Source organism: Rhinopithecus roxellana, chromosome 4, assembly GCF_007565055.1.
Source record: "Rhinopithecus roxellana isolate Shanxi Qingling chromosome 4, ASM756505v1, whole genome shotgun sequence".
In the NCBI taxonomy this organism is placed as follows: Eukaryota; Metazoa; Chordata; class Mammalia; order Primates; family Cercopithecidae; genus Rhinopithecus; species Rhinopithecus roxellana.
The window spans coordinates 82780924-82806698 of NC_044552.1; the positions used below are offsets into that span (position 1 = coordinate 82780924).

Sequence of the window (25775 nt, forward strand, 5' to 3'; positions counted from 1 at the left end):
TCATATGTGTCTTTGTAGTGGTTGTGGTGGCTTCCACTATGCTGGGAACACAGTATGCACTTGTTTTTTAATGGAGTGTTGAGATCAGTCTTTGGTTTGATTAAATAATTTTAATTTTTAATTAAATTTGAGATAATGCTTATTATCCTTAACAATGAATGGGGAATGGAGAAAAAAGAATCATGCACTCCCCTTCCCATTTAGCCTGTATTTTTATGTAGTCTTTTTTTGTTTCTTGATCTCTGTCTTTTTCACCTCATGTTCCTGTTTTGCTTTAAAATTCCAAAAATACAGCAGCCTTAGGGAGGGTAACTTAAGCTAGCATATGAAAATTCCAAGGTAATATATGCAGGTACTAGAAAGACAGTATTTTTCAATATTTAAAACTGTCCAGAAATGAAATTGATTGCCTTGGAAGGTAGGTTGGTTTACTGTTAACTGGAATGGTTTGTAAAGAGGCAGGACAACTACCTGGAAACATGTGGCTGGGATTTAAGCATTCAGTAGGCAGATGAGGAGTAGTTGAGATGACTCTGAAGTTTCTTCCATTGTCGAGAATGTTTGAGTTGTATACTCAGTCTTCTTTAGTTACCATAGCAGCTCCAAAAGCATTTTCATTTCTTGTCTTTGCATAAAAATTATATCATGGCTAGTGATGGTGATTCAGCTTTTACCAAAAGTGGAATTCAACCTCAGAATAAAAAATGTTTGGCATTCTTACATAAGTCAAAAGAATGTGAAAAGATTCTCAGGTTAAATCTGTGAGACAGATTTTTTTTTTCTGAATCTGGAAGAATTGTTTTTGAACACACGCTTTTGCTGTTTATATTTTCTATTAAAAAAAAAAACAGTGGATACAGATTTCTATTATAACCTAGTTATTCCTAGAAAAACCTATGAGCTAACTGTGTAGTCTTTAACTTAACTTAGCACTACCTATGTGATAGTATTGACTTGCTTAATTTAAATTTTTGATCTTTCCTAGAAAAAATTTCTTATGGAAGGCAAAATGAGGGGTTTTCATCAGTCTTCATAAGTAAGCTTTGCTGTATTCTGTGGCCTCAACTTAAATTCTCAATCAGGCCAGATACAGAGTGAATAGGAAAAGAGTATTGGTAGATACCATAAATATTTTACTGTAGCTTAAAAAGCAACTAAAACGACAGGCACTACTTATGTTAGTGGTCATGTTATCCCAATATTCAGTGGTAAAACTGAGATGTTTAGGATTATAAGAGGAGATGAAAGTGGCTAAGTACATTAAAGAAGTTTTCTGCTCTTTCACTCTCTGACATAGTTATTTCAAGTAAAGTTGGAATAAATTTTATTATTTAGAAGCACATTAATTTTTCAAATAAAATGACTTACAGTTCATTAAAGTACAATATTTGTGTGGTACCTCTGTTGTCTTTAAAAAGTAAAAATCTGGAACTGGAGAGAACCTAGTATATTGATAGGCAGTTGAAATTTAAATTTTACATAAGATGTGCAAGTTTGTTTTACTTAGAGCGGATTCCAAGAATGTATTGCTTTGATCCTTTCTCTTGGGTGCTGTCTTAGCTATTGGTGAGTAATTAGATTATCAGTTTATTGCAAAAAGTTTTCACGACACTATTTTTTAAGTCTGTGGATGAAGGTGAGATAAGCATAGTGTTTTCCATGTGAGTTCTGCAGAAGAGAAACATAAATAAAATATATAATTAAAATCAATTTTACCTGTTTTAATTTTTTTAAATGAGGCTAATCGAGATTTAAAATGATATAACTGACTCACATTATCTTTTGTTGCACAGCAGTTGTATAGATGTATCAGTTTTTATGCATACACTAGTAGCCACTGCAGATTTCCTTTGCTCAGTGTTTGATAAATCTTCTGTGCTTATGTGTTTAACTATATCTTTAAATATAAAGTGAGTTTCTTTTAGACCAAAAATACCTACATATGGTATGCTCCTTCAGTATGTAGTTTTATGCCTTTTTTTGTTTCAGTGAAGTTTTTTGAATTACAGTTTGTTTATTTTTGAACTACAGTTTATTTTTAATATTCTTTTGTTTTAGTTTTCTTCTTCAGCGACTCCTCTTTCCTGTATGTTGGATCTTTATTGCCTAACGGCAGTATTTATCATTTGCTTTTGGATCCTTTTTATTACTTTTTTTAATTACAATTTTTTTCCTTCTTTTGCCTTTCCATTTTTCTTAGACTATTATTTGTTGTCATGTTTCATTTTGTTTAATGTTTATTTCTGAAATGTTTTTTCTTTTATTTCTAATTTTTTCTTGATTCTGTCATTTTAATTCTGAATATTTCTTATTTTAAAATTTCAAATTTGGTTGTTCTGTTTGTCCATGTCTTTAATTTTATAAGTTTTTTTCATCACATACATGTCTTTTAGCTAGTTCTGAATTAGTAGGTTACAGTTTTAATCTGTTTTTTTGGGCAGATTTTTCTAGGTGTGGTTTCACTGTAGAGCTATTATTCTTACTTTTTTTAATATTAACTTTGTATGAGATTTTTACCTTGATTCTTTGTTGATCATTTTTATGCGATATTAATTTTCCTTTACTTTTAGGAGGAAGCCCTATTCAAGATAGCTTTTTTAACTTCACATACCTCCCTCTTCTGTTGTTTTCATGAAATGTTTAAAAACGAGGGCATGACTGGGTGCGGTGGCTCACGCCTATAATCCCAACACTTTGGGAGTCTGAGGCGGATGGGTCACCTGAGGTCAGGAGTTCGAACCAGCCTGGCCAATATGGCAAAACCCCGTCTCTATTATAAATAGAAAAATTAGCCGGGCATGGTAGCACAGCAGTCCCAGTTACTTGAAAGACTCCGTCTCAAAAAAAAAAAAAAAAAAAAAAAAAAAAAAAAAAAAAGCAAAGCCATCTGTTCAGATGTTCCTGTTCTGTTCCCCTTTTGCACTTTCATCTGGACCATCTCCTTTTGTATTATCTCTTGTTATACCTGTCCTGCTCAATTTTGAGTCAATTCCCTGGTTTTTTCTTTTTCTCAGTTTGGGGCCCTATCCTGGAAGAGAAACTTCGTGGTCAGTTATGAGAGTTTGTAGGGGCTAGACTGTCTCTCCCCATTCTAAGCTTATTGCGGCCCATTCACACTTAATTGTTATTGGACTGTGTGTTAGTGTGTTTTCACGCTGCTAATAAAGACATACCTGAGACTGGGTAATTTATAAAGAAAAAGAGGTTTAATGGACTTACAGTTCCATGTGGCTGGGGAGGAATCACAATCATGGCGGAAGGTGAAAGGCACATCTTACGTTGTAGCAGATGAGAATGGGAGCTAAGTGAAAGGGGTTTCCCCTTATAAAACCATTGAATCTCATGAGGCTTACTACCAAGAGAACAGTTAAGGGGAAAACTGCCCCCATGATTCAGTTATTTCCCACTGGGTCTTTCCCACAACAGATGGGAATTATGGGAGCTACAATTCAAGATGAAATTTGCCTGGGGACACAGCCAAACCGTATCATTCCACCCTTGGCCACTCCCACATCTCATGTCCTTACATTGCAAAACCAATCATGCCTTCCCAGCAGTCCCCCAAAGTCTTAACTCATTTCAGCATTAACTCAAAAGTTCATAGTCCAGTCTCATCCGAGACAAGATAATTCCCTTCCACCTATGAGCCTGTAAACTCAAAAGCAAGGTAGTTACTTCCTAGATATAATGGGGGTGCAGGCATTGGGTAAATACAGCTGTTCCAAGTGGAGAAATTGGCCAAAATGAAGGAGCCACAGGCCTCATGCAAGTCGGAAATCCAGCAGGTCAGTCAAATCTTAAAGCTCGAAAATTATCTCCTTTGACTCTGTGTCTCACATGCAAGCCACACTGATGCAAGAGGTGGGTTCCTATGGCCTTGGGCAGCTCCACCCCTATAACTTTGCCCCTATGGCTTTGCACAGTATAGCCTCCCTCCTGGCTGATTTCATGGGCTGGTGTTGAGTGCCTGTGGCTTTTCTAGGTGCATGGTATAAGTTGCGGTGGATCTTCCATTCTGCGGTCTGGAGGATGGTGACCTTCTTCTCATAGATCACTAGGCAGTGCCCCAGTGGGGACTCTGTGTGGGGGCTTGCACAATGCATTTTCTTTTCATGCTGCCCTAGCAGAGGTTCTCCATGAGGACCCCACCCCTGCAACAAACTTCTGCTTGGACTTCTAGGCATTTCCATATATCCTCTGAAATCCAGGCAGAGGTTCCCAAAAGTCAAATCTTGACTTCTGTGCACCCGCAGGCTCAACACCACAGGGAAGCTGCCAGCCCTTGGGGCTTACACCCTCTGGAGCCATGGCCTGAGCTATACATTGGCCCCTTTTAGTTACAGCTGGAGCAGCTGGGATGTAGGACACCAAGTCCCTAGGCTGCACACAGCAGGGGGTCCTGGGCCTGGCCCACAAAACCATTTCTTCCTTCTAGGCCCCTAGGCCTGTGATGGGAGGAGCTGCCAGGAAAGTCTCTGACATGCCCTGAGGACATTTTCCCCATCGTCTTGGTCATTAATATTTGACTCCTTATTAAGCAAATTTCTACAACCAGGTTGAATTTCTCCTCAGAAAATGGTTTTTTTTTTTTTTTTTTGAGACGGAGTCTCGCTCTATCTCCCAGGCTGGAGTGCAGTGGCCGGATCTCAGCTCACTGCAAGCTCCGCCTCCCGGGTTTACACCATTCTCCTGCCCCAGCCTCCTGAGTAGCCGGGACTACAGGCGCCCGCCACCTCCTCCGGCTAGTTTTTTTGGTATTTTTTAGTAGAGACGGGGTTTCACCATGTTAGCCAGGATGGTCTCGATCTGACCTCGTGGTCCGCCAGTCTTGGCCTCCCAAAGTGCTGGGATTACAGGCTTGAGCCACCGCGCCCGGCCGGGTTGTTCTTTTCTATCGCATCATCAGACTGCAAAATTTCCAAACTTTGAGGCTCTGTTTCCGCTTTAAAATGGAAAGGTTTTAACAGCACCCAAGTTGCCTCTTGAATGCTTTGCTGCTTAGACATTTCTTCTGCCAGATACCCTAAGTCATCTCCCTCAAGTTCAAAGATTTACAAATCTCTAGGGCAGGGGCAAAATGCGGCCAGTCTCTTTCCTAAAACATCGCAACAGTCACCTTTACTCCAGTTCCCAACAAGTTCCTCATCTCCATCTGAGACCACATCTGCCTGGATTTCATTGTCGATATCATTATCAGCATTTTGGTCAAAGCTATTCAGCAAGTCTCTAGGAAGCTCCAAATGTTCTCACATTTTCCTGTCTTCTTCTGAGCTCTCCAAACTGTTCCAGCTGCTGCCTGTTCCCCAGTTCCAAAGTCACTTCCACATTTTCGGGTATCTTTACAGCAGCGCCCCACTCCCAGTACCAATTTACTGTATTAGTCTGTTTTAGGCCGGGCGCGGTGGCTCAAGCCTGTAATCCCAGCACTTTGGGAGGCCGAGACGGGCGGATCACGAGGTCAGGAGATCGAGACCATCCTGGTCTACACGGTGAAACCCCGTCTCTACTAAAAAATACAAAAAACTAGCCGGGCGAGATGGCGGGCGCCTGTAGTCCCAGCTACTCGGGAGGCTGAGGCAGGAGAATGGCGTGAACCCGGGAGGCGGAGCTTGCAGTGAGCTGAGATCCGGCCACTGCACTCCAGCCTGGGCGACAGAGCGAGACTCCGTCTCAAAAAAAAAAAAAAAAAAAAAGAAATACTGTATTAGTCTGTTTTCACGCTGCTGATAAAGACATACCCAAGACTGGAGTAATTTATAAAGAAAAAGAGGTTTAATGGACTCACAGTTTCACATGCCTGGGGAGGCCTCACAATCATGCAGAAGGCAAAAGGCACATCTCATGTGGTGGCAGACAGTAGAGAATGAGAGCCAAGTGAAAGAGGTTTCCCGTTATAAAATCATCAAATCTTGTGAGACATATTTATGACCTTGAGAACAGTAAGGGGGAAACTGTCCCCATGATTCAATTATCTCCCACTGGGTCTCTCCCACAACACGTGAGAATTACGGGAGCTACAATTCAAGATGAGATATGGGTAGTGACACAGCCAAACCATATCAGACTGGGGAAGAATCCTTTTCAACTTCTGTGCTTTTCTCAGATTGGTTCACTGTGATTTCCAGTTTATATATCTGTTGAATGTTTTGGTTTATTTTTTCTCAGATCCATTGGACTCCCCATTAGTTGTAGGCATCAGGCAGGTGTAGTGGTCATTGTAGTGGCTTGTTCCTACCTGATGGCATTTTGAGGTTTGTGGGGATAATCAGTCACTTAATTTTGTTGTAACTATCATCCATTGGTTTTTAGTTTTTCTGCCTAGGTCTTTCTGTTTTCTTTTTTCTGGGGAGATTCTGGGAACTCAGAAAGCTATCTCTGCTGTGACAAAATTTTTATGATAAGCAATATTTAATAGAATAAAATTTTAGTTAAAGGTAATCTGGAGAACTCTGTGTTAGAGCATTATTTAATCTCTTAGGGGTTTGACCCTTGCATAAATTTTCATAGTGTCTTACAGAACCAGGTACATAATAAGCTTTCAGTACACAATTCTTGGTACACATTTATTCAATAAAACCGTAGGCCAAAAAGCCTTTTTTCTTACTTTGTGGGAGGATTTCTTATTATAATTCGATCAGGCTAATAACAGTTCTCAAATAATAGGTCCTCAGGTACATGCTTAACTTTTTAAGTTAATTGAGATTCGGTTGATTCTGAACCCTTGCTAGAATCATTAAATGTATCTTCAAAGAAGAGCAGAGAATATAGGAGCAGCCTCTAGCATTGGGTTTTTGTATTGCCTACATGTGAAGATTGAGGTAAAGAGAGAAATGTGATACTGTCTGTAACAAAATTTAATCTGTGAAGTTTCATAAGAGATTTGCATTTTAAACAATCCATTTGGAAAAAAGTACACAAATTTTTAATTTGAATGTGCAAGATTGTGCCCTATATTTTCTTCTTCCTCTTGATTTGTTAACAATTTTTAAGGTTAAACTTTAAATAAGATCAGTAATATTAATAGGTTTTTTTGAAAATGTCATATTTTAGAATTTTCTGTTACATGTAGGTGATTATCACTGTGTCAATAGAGTGAGCAAAATTGTTAAGATGTTACTTAGTGGAAGATTTTCATTTAACTCCTAATTCTTTTTTTTTTTTTTTTTGTTCAAGTTCTAGGGTACATGTGCACAACATGCAGGTTTGTTACACAGGTATACACATGCCATGTTGGTTTGCTGCACCCATGAACTTGTCATTTACCTTAGGTATTTCTCCTAATGCTAACCCTCCCCCAGCTCCCTACCCCCTGACATGCCCCGGTGTGTGATGTTCCCCACCCTGTGTCCAAGTGATCTCATTGTTCAGTTCCCACCTATGAGTGAGAACATGCGATGTTTGGTTTTCTGTCCTTACGATAGTTTGCTGAGAATGATGGTTTCTGGCTTCATCCATGTCCGTACAAGGGACATGAACTCATCCTTTCTTATGGCTACATAGTATTCCATGATGTGTATGTGCCACATTTTCTTAATCCAGTCTGTCATTGATGGACATTTGGGTTGATTCTAAGTCTTTGTTATTATGAATAGTGCCACAGTAAACATACATGTGCATGTGTCTTTATAGTAGCATGATTTATAATCCTTTGGGTATATACCCAGTAATGGGATTGCTGGGTCAAATGGTATTTCTAGTTCTAGATCCTTGGGGAATCGCCACACTGTCTTCCACAATGGTTGAACTAATTTACACTCCCACCAACAGTGTGAAAGTGTTCCTATTTTTCCACATCCTCTCCAGCATCTGTTGTTTCCTGTCTTTTTAATGATCCCCATTCTAACTGGTATGAGATGGTATCTCACTGTGGTTTTGATTTGCATTTCTCTGATGGCCAGTGATGATGAGCATTTTTTCATGTGTCTGTTGGCTGCATAGATGTCTTCTTTTGAAAAGTGTCTGTTCATATCCTTTGCCCACTTTTTGATGGAGTTGTTTTTTTCTTGTAAATTTGTTTGAGTTCTTTGTAGATTTTGGCTATTAGCCCTTTGTCAGATGGGTAGATTGTAAAAATTTTCTCCCATTCTGTAGGTTGCCTGTTCACTCTGATGGTAGTTTCTTTTGCTGTGCAGAATCTCTTTAGTTTAATTAGATCCCATTTGTTAATTTTGGCTTTTGTTGCCATTGCTTTTGGTGTTTTAGTCATGAAGTCCTTGCCCATGTCTATGTCCTGAATGGTATTGCCTAGGTTTTCTTCTAGGGTTTTTATGGTTTTAGGTGTAACATTTAAGTCTTTAATCCATCTTGAATTAATTTTTGTATAAGGTGTAAGGAAGGGATCCAGTTTCAGTTTTCTACATATGGCTAGCCAGGTTTCCTGGCACCATTTATTAAATAGGGAATCCTTTCCCCATATCTTGTTTTTGTCATGTTTGTCAAAGATCAGATGGTTGTAGATGTGTGGTGATATTTCTGAGGTCTCTGTTCTGTTCCATTGGTCTATATATCTGTTTTGGTACCAGCACCATGCTGTTTTGGTTACTGTAGCCTTGTAGTATAAAGTCAGGTAGCGTGATGCCTCCAGCTTTGTTCTTTTTGTTTAGGATTGTCTTGGCATTGCGGGCTCTTTTTTGGTTCCATATGAACTTTAAAGCAGTTTTTTCCAATTCTGTGAAGAAACTCATTGGTAGCTTGATGGGGATGGCATTGAATCTATAAATAACCTTGGGCAGTATGGCCATGATATTGATTCTTCCTATCCATGAGCATGGAGTGTTCTTTCATTTGTTTGTGTCGTCTTTTATTTCATTGAACAGTGGTTTGTAGTTCTCCTTGAAGAGGTCCTTCACATCCCTTGTAAGTTGGATTCCTAGGTTTTTTATTCTCTTTGTAGCAATTGTGAATGGGAATTGACTCATGATTTGGTGCTCTGTCATTGTTGTGTAGGAATGCTTGTGGTTTTTGCACATTGATTTTGTATCCTGAGACTTTGCTGAAGTTGCTTATCAGCTTAAGGAGATTTTGGGCTGAGACGATGGGATTTTCTAAATACACAGTCATGTCATCAGCAAACAGGGACAATTTGACTTCCTTTTTTCCTAATTGAATACCCTTTATTTCTTTCTCTTGTCTGATTGCCCTGGCCAGAATTTCCATCACTATGTTGAATAGGAGTGGTGAGAGAGGGCATTCTTGTCTTGTGCCGGTTTTCATAGGGAATGCTTTCAGGTTTTGACCATTCAGTATGATATTGGCTGTGGATTTGTCATAAATAGCTTTTATTATTTTGAGATACGTTCCATCAATACCGAATTTATTGAGAGTTTTTAGCATGAAGGGCTGTTGAATTTTGTCAAAGGACTTTTCTGCATCTATTGAGATAATCATGTGGTTTTTGTCTTTGGTTCTGTTTATATGATGGATTACGTTTATTGATTTGTGTGTGTTGAACCAGCCTTGCATCCCAGGGTTGAAGCCGACTTGATCCTTGTGGATAAGCTTTTTGATGTGCTGCTGGATTCGATTTTCCAGTATTTTATTGAGGATTTTCGCATTGATGTTCATCAAGGATATTGGTCTAAAATTCTCTTTTTTTGTTGTGTCTCTCTGCCTGGCTTTAGAATCAGTATGATGCTGGCCTCATAAAATGCGTTAGGGAGGATTCCCTCTTTTTCTGTTGATTGAAATAGTTTCAGAAGGAATGGTACCAGTTCCTCTTTGTACCTCTGGTAGAATTCGGCTGTGAATCCGTCTGGTCCTGGACCCTTTTTGGTTGGCTATTAATTATTGCCTCAGTTTCAGAGCTTGATTTAACTCTTAATTCTAAACTCCCTAATTTAGGTAGAACTGAGAGAGAATAAATAATAAGTTGTTTGAGGGTAAGGACTTAAGTCCCCCTGTAGATTATAGGAAGTTGTTATGGGTGTTGAATGAATACATGTATGTATGGATCATCTAGAAACATAATTATTAATTTTATTGCAAATAATATTTTAGACGTGTATTCACTTTCTTTGCTGCTTTGTGTGAATATAATAATGATAGAAGATAGCATTCGTAGTTAAAATGATGTCCTGGGACTGTAGAACTGGGTTCTGCCTCTGGCTCTATTAACTAATTGGTGGGTGATCTTCAGCACATCAAAAAAGTGGCCTTTTTTTTTGTATTGTATTATCTGGTCATGTGGTAGGTTTTAATATTTTTAAAATGTATCACTGTTATTTTAATAGTAACCTTTATTTGTTTATTAATCAGTGAATGCATACCACAGTGTGCTGAGGGCCTTTCTGGTAGAAAGGTGGAGAAAGCATGTCGTGTTTGAGTAAGTAGTGTTCTTTGACCAGACTGCTAGGTGCAGTTATATGTGTCATAGGAGGTAATGGTGAAGGTTATAGCCAGTGACTGGTTTGGTGCTCATCCTATGAGTGATAGTAGGGAGAGAGTAGGGTGCTCTTAAAATAGTCCCGCAATAGCCTAGGCAATAGATGACTAGATCCTGAATTAAGGTAATGGCAGTGGACTTGATAAACAGGAGATGCCTACAAAGAATATATTGAGGAGTTAGAATAACCAAGACTTTTGGCAGAAGAGGGGAGAGTCCAGGATAATTCCTGAGCTGGGCCTTAAGCACCCAGAGTGAAAGTGATAGTCTATTCCTGCACTTTAAATGGTATGGATATTATAGTAAGTAGAGACAACAGAAGAGTGTAATGTGAAGCTTTTCCAATTTTGTCATAACAGTGTTTAATTGCATTGCTTACAAAAAAGAAAATATTCTCTCAATTTGTAGTATTTAGCAAATGCTGCAACAGATAAATCAGTATCTGAGAATATCTAGAAATTGTGAAAAGTATGGAAACTGCTGTCTCCAATTCCACGTTATCATTAAAAAATTTGAATTGTGTGATTTATTCTTTAAAAAAAATAATTAAAACAGAGAATAACTTCCCCTAAAAAACAATTTTATGAAACTGAAGGAATGGACTCTGTATTAAATATTTCCAAAGAGTTCCTGAGACCAAAAACGATGGCCCTTCTTTTCCAGCAGCTGAAATCCAAAAGATCTTGAAACCAGTCCTGAAAGGCTTGCTCCTATGCAAGACATCCTGGTGGCTTTTGAGAGGAAGATAGAGAAATTTCTGGAAAATTTCAAGTGGTAGTAGAGGTGAGTTACTGCCATGAAGAATTTATCCAGGGACTAAAAATATTCATTTATCTTTATAAAAGTTTTTAAAAAAATATACATTCAGCTGAAAATAAGATTTTCAGTTGAAAATCCTAGTGTTTGTGTTTTAAAGCTTTTAATGACTAAAAAAATAATAGAGCAAGTAGTTTCCCCTTTCCCACACAAATACATTAAAAATTTAAAGTTTTAATCATCAGCAACAATGATGTTTCTATAAGATGATGATGATACTGGAAAAATGCATGGTCAATAAATGCCATATTTATGCTTTGAATGTATTTTGAGTGTAAGATCTGCTTGGATGAGATTTTTTAAAATATATATTCATGATCTTTTTGATTTATCAGAAGACTTTGTTCTCCTTAGTAAAAGTCTCCTTTTTTTGATTCAGGTACTGCTTGGATACCCTATTTAAGCTCCCTCTAGATAGTATTTTATTTCGAAACAATACAGGATTATTATAGTCCCCTCTAATTATTTTATTCAGTTCTTGGGAATAGAAAATATGTGGACATGGTACAAACTTGAAAGGGTACACAAGTGCAGTGAATATTCTCCCTCCCACTTCTGTCTCTGCCATTCAGTTGCCCTCCATGGAAGTAATCATATTTATCAGTTTCTTGTATATTTCTCCTCAAATATTTTATACATATATATACACAGACTTACAGCTGGCATACATTTTTATATCCTTACAAGAATCTTTTGATGCGTAGGTAGGACTCTTCTTTCTCTCAATCAGTTCCTCAGAAAATGGAGTAGAAGAAAATTCTTGTCTTAGTGTGTTCTCACACTGCTATAAAAATACCACCTGAGACTGGACAATTTATAAGGAAAGGAGGTGTAATTGACTCAGTTCCTCATGGCTGGGAGGCCCCAGGAAGCTTACAATTACGACGGAAGGCTAGGGGAAAGCAAGGCACATCTTATATGGCAGCAGGAGAGAGAGAAGCATGCAGGGGAAGCTGCCATTTTAAAAAACCATCAGATCTCATGAGAACTGCCTATTATGAGAACAGCATGGGGAACAGATCCCCATGATTCAGTCACCCCCCACCAAGTCCCTTCCTGACACATGACTTGTGGGTATTACGAGATGAGATTTGGGTGGGGACACAAAACCAAACCATATCAGTTGGGTAGGAAACTATTTTAAATAGTTATTAGATTAATTTTCTTCCTCCAGATTAAACATAGGCATACTGTAGCATCCTTCTGTTAAACATTGATATTTAAGATTTGACTGATTATTTTAACATTTTGCAGTTTTGCCATTGAGAATTTAGAAGATCTAATTGCAACTTAATTGTAACCTAATCAGTTGCAATATCTGCTTGTCTATTATTTTTTCCCCCACTTAGCTCATTTTTAAAAAACAATCAGTAAACCTCAAAGGGCAGGTCAGTACACACATACAAATTTGTGAAAACTGTGCAGATAGCTTCCTGAAACAATATATTAGAATGAATTTTAGTTTTACTATTAATGTCTGTTGCTCAGGTACTTCTTAGCATCTGAGGGACAAAGTACAGGGGTAAGAAGAAGATACTGAGAAAAAGGGAGATGTACAAAGAAGGAAAGTCCAAGAAGCCACATTTATGAGGCTTAGCCACTGAGCGTGGAATAGACTGTATTTGGCTGTAGATGGCCTAGGACAAATAAAGCCATACTTTGAAGTAGATTCTTCATTTAGAGACCTCTGGTTTCCAAGATTTTGGAAGATTAAAACAAAATATTTGACAAGTCTTCTTTTCAGGGGAATGAATTATTAATTTGGAATTTCAGGTGGTATGTCATTTATTTTGCCTTTTATTATATTTAATTATTGTTTCCTGATCCTGACAATGACGTAAACTTGGGCACATTTTTTTTTATCTGTTCCTACTCTTTATCTTCACACATTTTTCAAGGTTCTGTTTTCGGTAAAACTGTTGTGTGCTGCTTAATTGCCATTTGTCACTGGAGATGTCCTGTTGATGTGAAACAGTGATTTTTTTTTTTTAAACATCTACGGTACTGTTAAAAATGAATGAAATCTCCTATTACATTTGCTTGCCTACTCATTGATTCTGCCTACTTTCTTTTTATCTATTCCCATGTTTTGTTACATGTGTTACTTTTTGTGTGTTTTAGTTTATTAAATTAGACAAATGTGATAAGCAAATGTCAGTTAAAATTTTAAATTGACAGCCCGAATTCTCTTCAGTCTCTGTAAAACATAAATGACTTAAAATTGTTTTAGAATAGAGGTTTTGCTGTTTTAATGCTAAAACTGGGATTGGGTAAAATGTTTTGTACTTAGGAAGTTTCACAAATAGAAATGTTTCATATACATTAGGTTGTGACGACAATATGTTAGGCAGTAGATGAATTTCAGCAATTCAAAAAATATTTTAAAATACTGACTTTCAAGTGATGTGATGCTTTGGGCTGGTGATGTTGTATGTACTAGGTTATGTGGGGAAACTAAAAACACATTGATTATTGATTGATGAGGGCAAAATACTTTTAATAGTAGGGTTTAGGATTCTTAAATGGTTTATTACACTATTTCCAGGTGAAGCCTTCCTTTGTAATTATAAGGGTGGTAAGTTTGGATCAAGATCCAATTGGATGAAGTCAATTAAAAAAGTGCGGTACAAAATTCATCATTCTGGGAACATATGGTAAATGAGAACAGACTGAATTTAATGGGAAAAGTAAATAACAGTGGTTTAAAAAATATGTTCAATTGGCAGGGTACGGTGGCTCATGCCTGTAATCCCAGCACTTTGGGAGGCCCAGGCGGGCAGATCATCTGAGGTCAGCAGTTTGAGACCAGCCCAGCCAATATGGTGAAACCTCGTCTCTACTAAAAATACAAAAATTAGCAGGGCATGGTGGCACACATCTGTAATCCCAGCTACTTGGGTGGCTGAGGCAGGAGAATCACTTGAACCCAGGAGATGGCGGTTGCAGTGAGCCAAGATTGTGCCACTGCACTCAAGCCTGGGTGACAGCGTGAGACTCTGTCTTAGAAAAAAATAAATAAAAATAAAAATATGTTCAGTCTACTGACATTTATCTTAACTATGAAGTACATGTTCACTTATTCCTCAATGTATTAATATATTTTTCTTAAACATGAATGTCGAGTTTGTATTTAACAGAGTCTTACAATCATTTCTTACTTTGTCAAGAATGTCAATACATTTTCTCCTCACTGGATGCTTGACTTGTTTTTTAAATCTGCATTTTGAAATGAAGTATAGTTTAACAAGTAAATAAATGTCTACTTAAAAATATTTTAAAAATAAATTTAATAGAAACTTTAACTTAAGTAATTCAGAGTCCTCCCCTTTCTTTTTTCATACTTGAAGTGTGAGATAAAGAGAAAAAACATACTGACAGGGAATGATGTGACTTCTCTTAAGCCGAAGAATTTTCAAAATTACTAAGATCTTTGAATTTTTAGTGGTTTGTTTGATAGCCTTACAATTATTTCTCCTATTGGAGAAGTGAAAGAAAGTTTAGAAAATGTGTTTCAAAATGATGTTAAGTACTAAGTATTAAAATAGTACTTAGGATCTGGCTTGATTCATAGGAACTGGATGGTGAAGGTTCAGATAGCTAGTTTGTTACCCATAATTTAAAATAATTTAAAAAATAGAGCTTAGTTTTTCTTTTAGACAAAGTATATGTCATTTATCCCCTCCACACTCCCCATTTTTTTGCAGCCAGTCTGCTTGACTTAGCTTTGGAAAACTGAATAATTAATTGCCAAAGAATAAGTAGAAGCATTTTTGGTGAGAGAACCTAAAAGAAAAGGAATAATGTTTTAACAACAGGAATGATGTTTTAATAATAGAGGTAACACTTATAGCATCTTCTGTCTTGTTGTAATATTTCCTAGATACTTTTTTGACTAGCTGCTGCATGGTAGTATGGATTGGGAGTGAAGGAACTGGATCTTAGTCTCAGCCATGTCAGTGATGCATTATATTACCCAGTAGAACAATCATACAACCTTTTTGTGCCTCAGTTTCCTCTCTGTAAAATGAAAACCAGACCTCTAAAACAAAGAGCCTGCTGTTAGTAAACCCTGCAGGACATAGTCCCAGTTCCACTGGATGAAGCCTGAAATATAAAAATCATTGATGGGTGATGTTGGTTCTACTGCGAGTTGAATTATGGAGACTGATAGAATCTTAGGCCTGTTACTTAACATCTTTACAGATTCTGTTTCTTTTCCTGTAAAATTAGGATAATAATGCCTATCTCATGGTGGTTTTGAAATTTAAAATTGCAAATATAGGTAAAGTATTGAGGCTAATGCTTGTCACTGTAGCTATTATGCTATTTGAATTATTTTTTTTCCTGCTAGTTACTGGGCAGAGTTTACTCTTCAGGGCCTTTAGTCCTTGAGGACAGCTAGTTTGCACCATATTCTTTATCACCTCCCAAAAACATTAGCTCCTGTTGTTTTATTCCCCTGCCCTCTCATTTCCAAATTGCCCAACCTTTCATTTTCACTGGTTCTTCTACTGCTCCCCTACCTTCCACCCTTTTCTAGTCTACTTTTTGGAAACCTAGAAACTAAGCTTGGTTTTTTTATAGTCACCAAATGATCTCTTTACATCTGTGATGTCATTGAATTCTTGTTTCCCCAAATCCCAACTAACAAACACATACATGCACCTTTACCCAGTCACTTTTTGGCAGTGATCTCCTATAAAAATGACTCATTATTTCACATCACCTGTACCTTTCAGATTTTAGTGTTACTATCTATTTGGGATAACATCACTAGAACAATGTTTAATAGTTTGGTGTAATGTACATGTCTGCCTTGTTCCTAATTATTTATTGTTTTCCCCCCAAGATATTAATGAGCTATGTTAAATAAATGTATACAGTCATAGTCATTGAATATAAGATACTGCTGATTGTAAGAAGCACATCTGCTTTATGGACTAATAAGAAAAAAATACCAATTATTAGACACCATCAATTGTGAGATGCATTCCTAATTCAAAGATGTTAAAATGTGGAAAAATGTAAATGAGGATTGATGAGATATAGTATAGTATTTTTAATCTTATTAAATTTTCTGTTAAAATTTCTATATATTCTTGCTTGCTTGATAGAAACTTCTCAAATTTTCTTACTTTTGCAGTCTCAGTGAACTGTATCTGAATTACTTTTCGCTTCATTGCAGACTAAGAGGCATTTTTACTTGGTCTAGTTTTTTCCAAATGTTTAATGTTTTTGTGATTATATAACTTGATCAACTTCTGTTTACAAATTCCCGTCACAGCACAAAGATGCAACATCTTTTGAATGCTTGAGATGGAAAACATTTTTTTTCGATTTTCAGGAAGGGTGAGCTATACTGGTATTTTCTCAGCTCCTCTCCCCACACACAGAATTACATATTAACTCTTCTTCTGCTAACTTCATGCTGGTAGCCACTGTGATGTCATAGAACCCTCTGACTTTATACTGTTTACGTTTTATAATTTTTTTATTTTACCCAATTTTGAAGTTTACGTTTATTCTGCCTTCTATGTCATCTTAGAGCTTAATGATAAAGCCCCCCCCCACTATTTTTCTCCCCCCTCCATTACTTCACTTTCTCATTATCTCTAGAGGAAAGACTTAGAAATGTAGTTTACTCTGAGAGAATACTTACATTGAGGTGAGGAAGAATAGATAACCTAGAGGTGATTGTATATGGGAATTTAGTGCACTTTAAAACTCTCAGGAGAAGAGTCACTATATTTTTTGTTTGAAGAAAGATAGTTCTGTGTGCACTTGAGGGCTGCAACTCAAGGCAGATGTCAGGTAACCTGTTAAATCCGGATTGTCATCTCAAGGACATAGGGGTGTGTGTCTGGGAAATCGAAAGAAAAAGAAATTAAGAAAACTGATCTCTCTACCAGTTAAAACATTTTAAGGAACTCAAGTTCTATGTAAATGATGTAATATAATATTATAATGTTCGTAAATCTTACACTTAGTTTCTAAAATAATAGAATCTCAAGGAAGTACTGTTTGGATAGTCATTCCTTGTAGATGACACTGAAACGTAATTAAACTGGTTTAAATAATTATCAAATTGTTTTATGCTTACAGAGTAATAGTTCTTACCATTGGAATTCACAGATTTTTAGGGAGGAGGTTCTGTGAACTGAACTTACATGTAAAGTTTGGGCATTAGGCACAATTTATTAGTAGGGTTTTGTAGGGAAACTCCTCAAAGGGATTATTATTAATAACTCAAAAGAAATTAATACGTTTCTGCAGAGTTCTAGGGCAGCACTGTTTCTCTTTTATCTGGACTTCATTGTGATCTTGATTGTAAATAAGTAGACTCCCAGGGTATTTCAAAGCTCAAAACAAAGAACTTGTCAGCCCTGGAAATGGGAGCATTGTTCAAGTGGTGCACTAAAGAAAAAATGGCAATACTGCCTACAAACTACCAGGGAATTCACTTTTAGGAAGTAGTAAGTGTAAAGGTGGTACTGTTTTCACAAAAAAAGACATTTAGAAGATTATGGACTATGGATCAACATATGTTGATAAATGTGAAGGATTAAAAATATGCTCCTATTTTAACTTGAGTGATTAATTTCATAGTTGTGATTTAAATTATATTTCTAAGGAGAATATATTGGAAATAATAAATTATTTGGTATTTGTGTATATGTGTATGTATGCGCAGGAATCACTTTTTAATGTTCATGTGAGTAATGAAAATACTGTTTTTTATTATAGTGCATGCAAGATATGGGAAATACTAAAGCAAGACTACTCTATGAAGCCAATCTTCCAGAGAACTTTCGGAGACCACAGACAGATCAGTATCCTTTAAAACTTACTTATTTTGAGTTTAAAAAACGTCAACTCATTTTTACAGTTCATATTTTATCTGTTAGTATTTAGGAAGATGTGAACTTTATCACGCTATTGTTCATTAAAGATAGATATTGACTTGCTATGAGCTGTGCTTTGTATATAGTAGATTTTTAGTAGGAATTTGGTACACAGATTACATAATTACATAAAAATACATGATACATATGGTATTTAGAAGTAATTAGAGACCCCTGATTCACAATGATGATTTGACTTACAATTTTTCCACTTCATGATGGTGAGAAAGCAGTATGCGTTTGGTAGAAACTGTACTTTGAGTACTAGTGTAACCATTCTGTTTTCACATTCAGTACAGTATTCAATAAATTACATGAGATATTCAATATTTTATTAAAAATATGCTTTGTGTTAGATGATTTTGCTCAACCGTAGGCTAATGTTAGTGTTCTGAGCACATTTAATGTAGGCTAGGATAGGCTATGTTTAGTAGGTCAAGTGTATTAAATGCATTTTTGACTTAAAATACATGCAGCTTAGGATGGGTTTACTGGGGCCTAACCCATTGTAAGTTGAGGGGCATCTCTGTTACTAAGTGTAAAATGTTATGACGGATTCTTCTTGACTGCTGTCCATCTCTCGATGGAAAGTATATGTTGTTTATTATTTTAGACTGTTATTAGAGACTTAATTTGTAACTATCCTGAGTATTTTAGAAATCATTTCCATATAATCTTTGATTACCTTTATATAGTAGTTATATTTATGTGAGGCCTTGTGGCATTTAGAAGACAAACTACATAGTATAAATTCTGAGTAATTTATGCTACTGACACTCTGTTGTAGGTTGCACAACTATGTTTGCTTTATGAATCCACCTTTATGAGTGGATAGAATAGTTTCCATGAAAACATTTTAATGTTTTTTATGTTTGTTAAATATAAAATCATAATTCTGTAGGATTTTTATAACTCATAGTTTGAAAAAGCAGCTCATCAAAATGGTGTTGCTTTATAATTAAGATTATCTGATTAATTGTAGGTACTTGGATTCCATTTGAAGGTAACATTTGTGTCTTTGACAATAAAATGTAGTTTATTAAAGATCAGTTATATTGTACCCATTTGTATAGTAAAACAATTTTGTGGCCAGTGGAAGAGATATCTTTTCTCACACAGAGATACAGGTCATTATATATTTATTTCCACATTTGGACAGAAACCTTTTAAATTATAATTGAGAAGTTAGTAATTTGTATTTGGCCTTTTCTGTTTCTGCTCACGCCACTCCTTTCTCACAAATTTAGCAATCTGATATCCAAGGCTGTTTTTGTTATAGAAAGTTTGCAGGGTTAATGGTAGAAGGTTGATTTCAGGTATAAAAAATTGTGTGAGTAAAAGTGTGGAGAGATGAGAGAACATGACCTTTTAGTGCAGAAGAAACTTGGAAGGTATTTTAGTCCAAATTGCGAAGGGTTTTCAGTATGATGTAAAGTATTTTAAACCTCATTTCATTGGCCCAAGTGTTTAAAAACACATGAAGGGTTTTGAAGCAGGAGAAACATTAGAAACATTAACTTCCACCGTAAGGAAGAATAGTTGGAGGTGGAAGGAGAGCCTAGAAGCAGAGAGACCATGTGAAGTACTTGTATAGACCCAAAATGAGCAGTGACGATCTAAGTTAGATAGTGGCATTGGGAGTGGGCAGGATTAAATTGGAAAGATTGGAAAGAAGTTGGGAAAGCTAGGTTAAGATTGGCTTTGGTTCTGAGGGAGTCACTAAAGTAATGCTGAAATTTCTAACTTGGTTGACCATAAAACTTATTCACTGAGAGAAGGAATTCATTACCAGCAGGAGGATTAAGAGTTAGAAGTGAAAGATAATGAGCCATGCTTTCTTGCTTTGGGCAGATTGATGCTTCTGTTACACATATACATGAAGTTACCCCATTCAGTGGCTGGAAACGTGAGTCTGGAACCTAGAAGAGGAGTACATTCAGATAGAGGAGTCACTTAGCATGTAGGTGATGATGTGAAGGGCTGGTCAGGTTATGTTTACTTAGGGCAGCAGTGCTTTATTTTGCAGATTTTATTGAGATCTTGAGAATTCTTTTCCTTTGCTGAAAAGTGAAGCCTATGGCTGAATCCCGAAGAGTAAAGCATGGTAGAAGGAAAAACAGCCCAGCATACAAATCAGCACTGTAGGTGGTTGTTACCAGCTGCTTGCTGGTTACATTAATTTATCCCTCTTTTTTTTGCCCCCCACTCACAAGCCCGAATTGATATATATGACCCCTCAAATTGAAGAATCTTCCTTTTCTGGAAGTTTGTGTCCATGGCAGGGTGGGGAGGTTGGGCTGGGTTGGATTTTTTAAGTGTCCCTTGAATATAACAGGGTAAATTACTGGAGGTTTTTGAAAATTTTGGTTTCATCCTTTATGTGTTACCTATGGATGAGAGTAGCTTCAAAGTTATTTAATTTATTACACTGATTCCATATTGTTTTCAGATTATCACGAAGTATATTGAGGGAAGGACAGTATATATCTTACTGGTATCCTCACTTATTGAACTATTCTATGCACCATTTTGTGCAGGTTGGTAGGAATGCTATTTCTTCATTACCACCAATTTTATGATGCACCTTAGAGAGATAAAGTGCTAATGAGATATTACATTGTTGGTTCTGTTATCTTGGCTGATATATTTTAAAATATTTGGTCCTTATCTATAGATTTCAGGAAAGATGAGATTTTTATAGTGAATTGATTAGTGTCTAGTATTGGTAAGTCCTTGACCTTCGACACAGTGAAGATATAATACTGGAAACAACAGCTGCAATAACTTTACTGCTTAATAAGGGTTTGTTTGCCTTATGCCAAGCCCTGACGATGGCATTTTATGTACATTTTTTAATTTCTCAAAATAACTCAGTGACATAGAGTGTAATATTTTCTTTTGTCGGGGGTGGGGTGGGAAGGATGAGATGCTCAAAGAGCTATTAAGAAACTTGCTAAAGCCTCCAGACTTTTCCTCCTGTGTCAGGTCACTTGAGTATTAGTTAATGATGGTAGTCTGAGTAAAATCAGTGCTGCCACATTTAAATCTTGATTGCCTTTGAAAATAGATAGGGTTATTATAATTTGGCACTCTTTGCAGCTAGCTTGTAAGATCTAGGTGAAGATTTCAACTTTTCATTACTTGGTATGATTTATGCTAGGCTTTTGGATTAACTGTATTTGCTGTTGTTACCTCAAGCATTCTTATTTAATTTTTCACACTAAATGTTACTCCTTTTTACAAATTATGGTCATATTTATGTGAGGTGTTGATCTTTATTGTTCATATGGTTGTCAGACTTGTTTAAAGAGCGTCTTTGTCTAACATGTTTCAGCTAGATGATTACTTATGTTAAGAGTATAAGATGACAATTCTTGGAGTGTGAGACTAGTTCCCATATCTAATGTAATCTGTAGCCTTTAAAAAAATTACCTTGGTTAATATAACACAACACTCTTTATTGTTTTAATTATGAAACACTGTAATTTGGAGGTTTTGTAGGGGGAGGTTGGTAAGAAAACCAGCTTGCCTTTCTCTCTCCCTCCCTCCAGTCTTTCCTTTCATCTATCCATCTTTCTAAAGCTCATTGCTCTTTGAAAAGCCTAACATCTCTGTACTTTTATAGATATAAATATAGTTGTCTTATCCCTAGAGCAAGTATAACCAAACTGAGTTAAACTCGTATAATATGGGACCTCATTGCATTCTTAACAAGATTTGTCACTTTTTGAAAAGCTTTGCAATTTACAAAAGTTATGCAAAAGCTGCTGTGAAAGTGTAATTTCTCATGTGGGATGTGGTTAATTATAGGCTTCATGTCCTAGTGCATGACAAATGATAAAGCTTTACATTAAGCTTTTTATTATTAGGATATTTTGTCTTATCTAAAAAACTTTAATTACTTCTTTTCCATGAGATCTATTGTGCACCAAAGCTAATCAGCAGTTCTCCTTTGAGCTTTTCAAAGTTTTACTGCTGTCAGTGCTGTGTGTCTGAAACTGGAAGATTTTGTTCTTTGGGAGTAGATATTAATTTAATTGTCTTTCAAATACTATATTTTTAAAGAAAAAATCTTAAAATATATAAATACATGTTAAAAGCTAAAGCATATAATAATGTTGGGATTTTTCTGGGCTTGTATAGTACCAATTGTTAGTTTTGGGGACAGGGAGAATTAGGGGTGCTGTACTGAGTGCTTTACAACTGTAGACTTGGGGAAGATTCTGGGATAATTTGATATTATTTAGTAAGTCCCAAATTAATACTTGAACTGTTATTGTAATAGTGTATTTCTTACCTGACTCCCTGAAAATATTACTGTTCTGTTTCTAATTTTTTGAGTTGTATTGTTGATCTATGTCAGTATAATTAAGTCCTTATATCTCAAATGACTTCTGGAGACTGTAAAATGAAGATAAATAGTTCCTGATCTCCAAATTCATTGGTTCTTTTGTTGTTGTTTCTCATTTACTCATCTGTTTAAACTTAATGGTATGCAAGCCATCTTAGCCCTCAATACAGTAATTCTATTTCCTCTTGCTACCATGGACCCTATCTTTTAAGTGATTTGCCTATCAGAATACCTTTGTTCATAATAAGAGCTAAAACTTAAATAACACTATGTACCATCCACTATTTTAGTTGTTTAGATATTATTGGCTTATTTAATTCTTATAATAATCCTATGAGATGATACTGGTATTATCCCCATTTTAAAAGTGATGAAACTGAGGCATCAAAGTATATAAAAATAAAACTAAATTTGTATATTAAATTCTTACTCTTAGATACTATACTAAGTGTTTTATGTATGTCTTAATCTTCAAACTCTTGACAACCTTGTGAGGTGAGTATTACTATCTTTTTTACGTATCTAGGTACAGCTTCAATAGATTAGCTAACTTGAAGGTCACAATCACTGCTGGAGAAATAATAAGTGCCTACCTGTACTGGAAATGAGGCTGTACATTGGAGACTATCTTCTTTGGGAATGTCAACATATAATGCAAAACTATGGTAAAAATTTCCTTTGGAAATCCTTAGATTGTTTATGATGACAGTTTACAGACCCATGTCTCCCTATTAATCCATTTGGCTGTTCTTTGCCCTCTAGCATTGAATAGAATTCAGGAATCAGTAACTACAGGCCTGTAAGCTAGCTGCCTGTTTTTGTAAATAAGGTTTTATTAGAACCCAGCCATGTAAATTCATTTATGAATGTTTTGTGATCGCTTTGGAGAGCTGTAAAGGGACAGTTGAGTAATTGAAACATAGACCAACTTCCCACAAAGCCTAAAACATTTACTTTCTGGGCCTTCAAGGAAAAGTTTGCTAACCTATGGGATAAATAACTGTTTCTTTAGGTGAACTACCAGTATAGAATTGGCTTGCGTTTGGGACCTTGTACAAAAATACGTAAGGATGGTGTGAGACATTCTTGTTCTAGGAGGCACGTAGGAACTGAGCGCAACCAAAGATACAGCATGTTTTCCAAACTAGATTTCTTCCTTGGGTGACTCCCATGGAATTTAGAAATTCATTTTGTAGTGTACTTGGATTGCCTTTTAAAAGTATAAAAAGTGATCTTATGTTAATAATTAGGAAGATTCCAGTAAATTCTTCTACCCTAATGCTTTATTTTTATATCTTTAAAAAACACTATGTACCAAACATGCCAACTGTGGCTTCTTATAATTTTTTAAAAATGTATACTTCTTAGAGATAATTTCTGAAAGGGTTTCTGATTGTAAACAGAAATGAGACTCTCAACTGCATTTGAATTATTTATATAAAATACATTAAATATCAATTAAGATTTCACAGATATCTGTTATTTTGGAAAATTCACAGCAACATACAATTTTACCAGATGTTAGTATTGTACTCAACTCCAGAAGATTGTATACTTAACATACTTAACTTTCACAAACTCGGTATTTGTAAAACCATCGTAGTATTCTACATAGGAATACCTTGTTTTATCGCATGTTGCTTTATTTGCACTATACAGATACTACCTTTTTTTTTGTTTCTTTTCTTTTACAAATTGAATGTTTGGGGCAACCCTGTGCAAAGCAAGTCTATGGGAGCCATATTTTTCAACAACACATGTTTACTTCAGGTCTCCATGTCACATTTTGGTAATTCTTACAGTATCTCAAGCTTTTTTATAATTAGTATATCTTTATGGTGATTTGTCATCAGTGATCTTTGATGTTACTGTTGTAATTGTTTCAGAGCACTGTGAACTGCACCAGTGTAAGGTGGCAAATGTTATAACAAAATTATAACATAAATAACTGGTTTTCATTAATTCATAAAAGTTTGCGTTCTGACTACACTGATCAACTGTTCCCTTTCTTCTTTTCCTCTGCACTCCCTATTCTGTGAGATGCAACATTAACACCTACAGTAACCTCCAAGTGTTCTAGTAAAAGAAAGAGTTTCACCTTGCTCATTTTAAATCAAAAAGCTGTAATAGAAATGATTAAGCTAGTGAGGAAGGCGTGTGGAAAGCCAAAATAGGCTGAAAGCTAGGCCTATTTGCACCAAATAGCCAAGTTGTGAATGCAGAGGAAAAATTCTTGAAGGAAATTAAAAAGTGCTACTCTAGTAAACACATGAATAATAAAAAAACAAAACAGCCTTTTTGCTGATTGGAGAAAGTTGGAGTGGTTTGGATAGAAGTTCAAACCAGCCACAACATTTCCTTAAGCCAAAGTCTAATCCTTAACAAAGCTTTAACTCTCTTCAATTCTGCGAAGGCTGAGAGCGATGAGAAAGCCTCAGATGAAAAGTTTGAAGCTAGCATAGGTTGAGTCATGAGTTTTTTTGTGTTTTTGTTTTGTCTGTTTTTTTGACAGGTTCTCACTGTGTCACCCAGGCTGGAATGCATTGGGGCAGTCAACTCACTGCAGCCTCTGTCTCCTGGGCTCAAGCAATCGTCCTGTCTCAGCCTCCTGAGTAGCTAGAACTACACATGCACACCACCATGTCCAGCTATTTTTTTTTTTTTTTTTTTTCATAAAGATAGGGCTTGCTATATTGCCCAGGCTGTTCTTGAACTCCCAGGCTTAAGTAATCCTCCTGCCTTACCCTCTCAAAGTGCTGGAGTTACAGATAGGAGCCACTGTTCGCAGCCTGGTTTATGAAGTTTAAGAAAAGCCATCTGCAGAACATAAAAATCAAGATGAAAGAGCAAGTTATCCAGAAGATGTAACTAAGATAATTGATGAAGGTGACTACACTAAACAACACATTTTTAATGGAGACTAAACAGCCTTCTGTTGGAAGAAGATGCAATCCATACTGGAGAAGTGAAGTCAATGCCTGGCTTCAAAGCTTCAAGACAGGAAGCTTTCTTGTTAGGAAAATGCAGCTGGTGACTTTTGAAAATCCTAAGGCCCTTAAGAATTAAGCTACATCTATTCTGCCTGTGCTGTCTAAATGGAACAACAAAGCCTGGGTGAAAGCACATCTGTTTACGGCATGGTTTGCTGAATACATTAAGCCCATTGTTGAGACCTGCTGCTCAGAAAGAAGGATTTTTTTTTTTCCCCCCCAAAATACTACTGCTCATTGACAATGCTCCTAGTAACCCAAGAGCTCTGATGGAGATATACAAACATGTCGCTTCATGCCTGTCAATACAACATCTGTTCTGCAGCCCATGGATA

At 36.3% G+C, this 25775-nt stretch overlaps 1 protein-coding gene across 6 annotated transcripts in view; it reads left to right on the forward strand.

Moving 5' to 3' along the window:
* SMAP1 (small ArfGAP 1) overlaps positions 1 to 25775 on the forward strand; it is a 192442-nt gene that overhangs the window by 72444 nt on the left and 94223 nt on the right. For 5 of the 6 annotated variants that reach the window (XM_010371535.2, XM_030928337.1, XM_010371506.2 and 2 more), the window contains exon 3: positions 17942 to 18027. In XM_010371535.2, coding sequence (XP_010369837.1) covers positions 17942 to 18027 — 86 coding nt within the window. Of the gene's footprint in view, positions 1 to 11044; positions 11165 to 17941; positions 18028 to 25775 lie in introns of all 6 variants that reach the window. The other variant, XM_030928336.1, reaches the window with a different exon arrangement.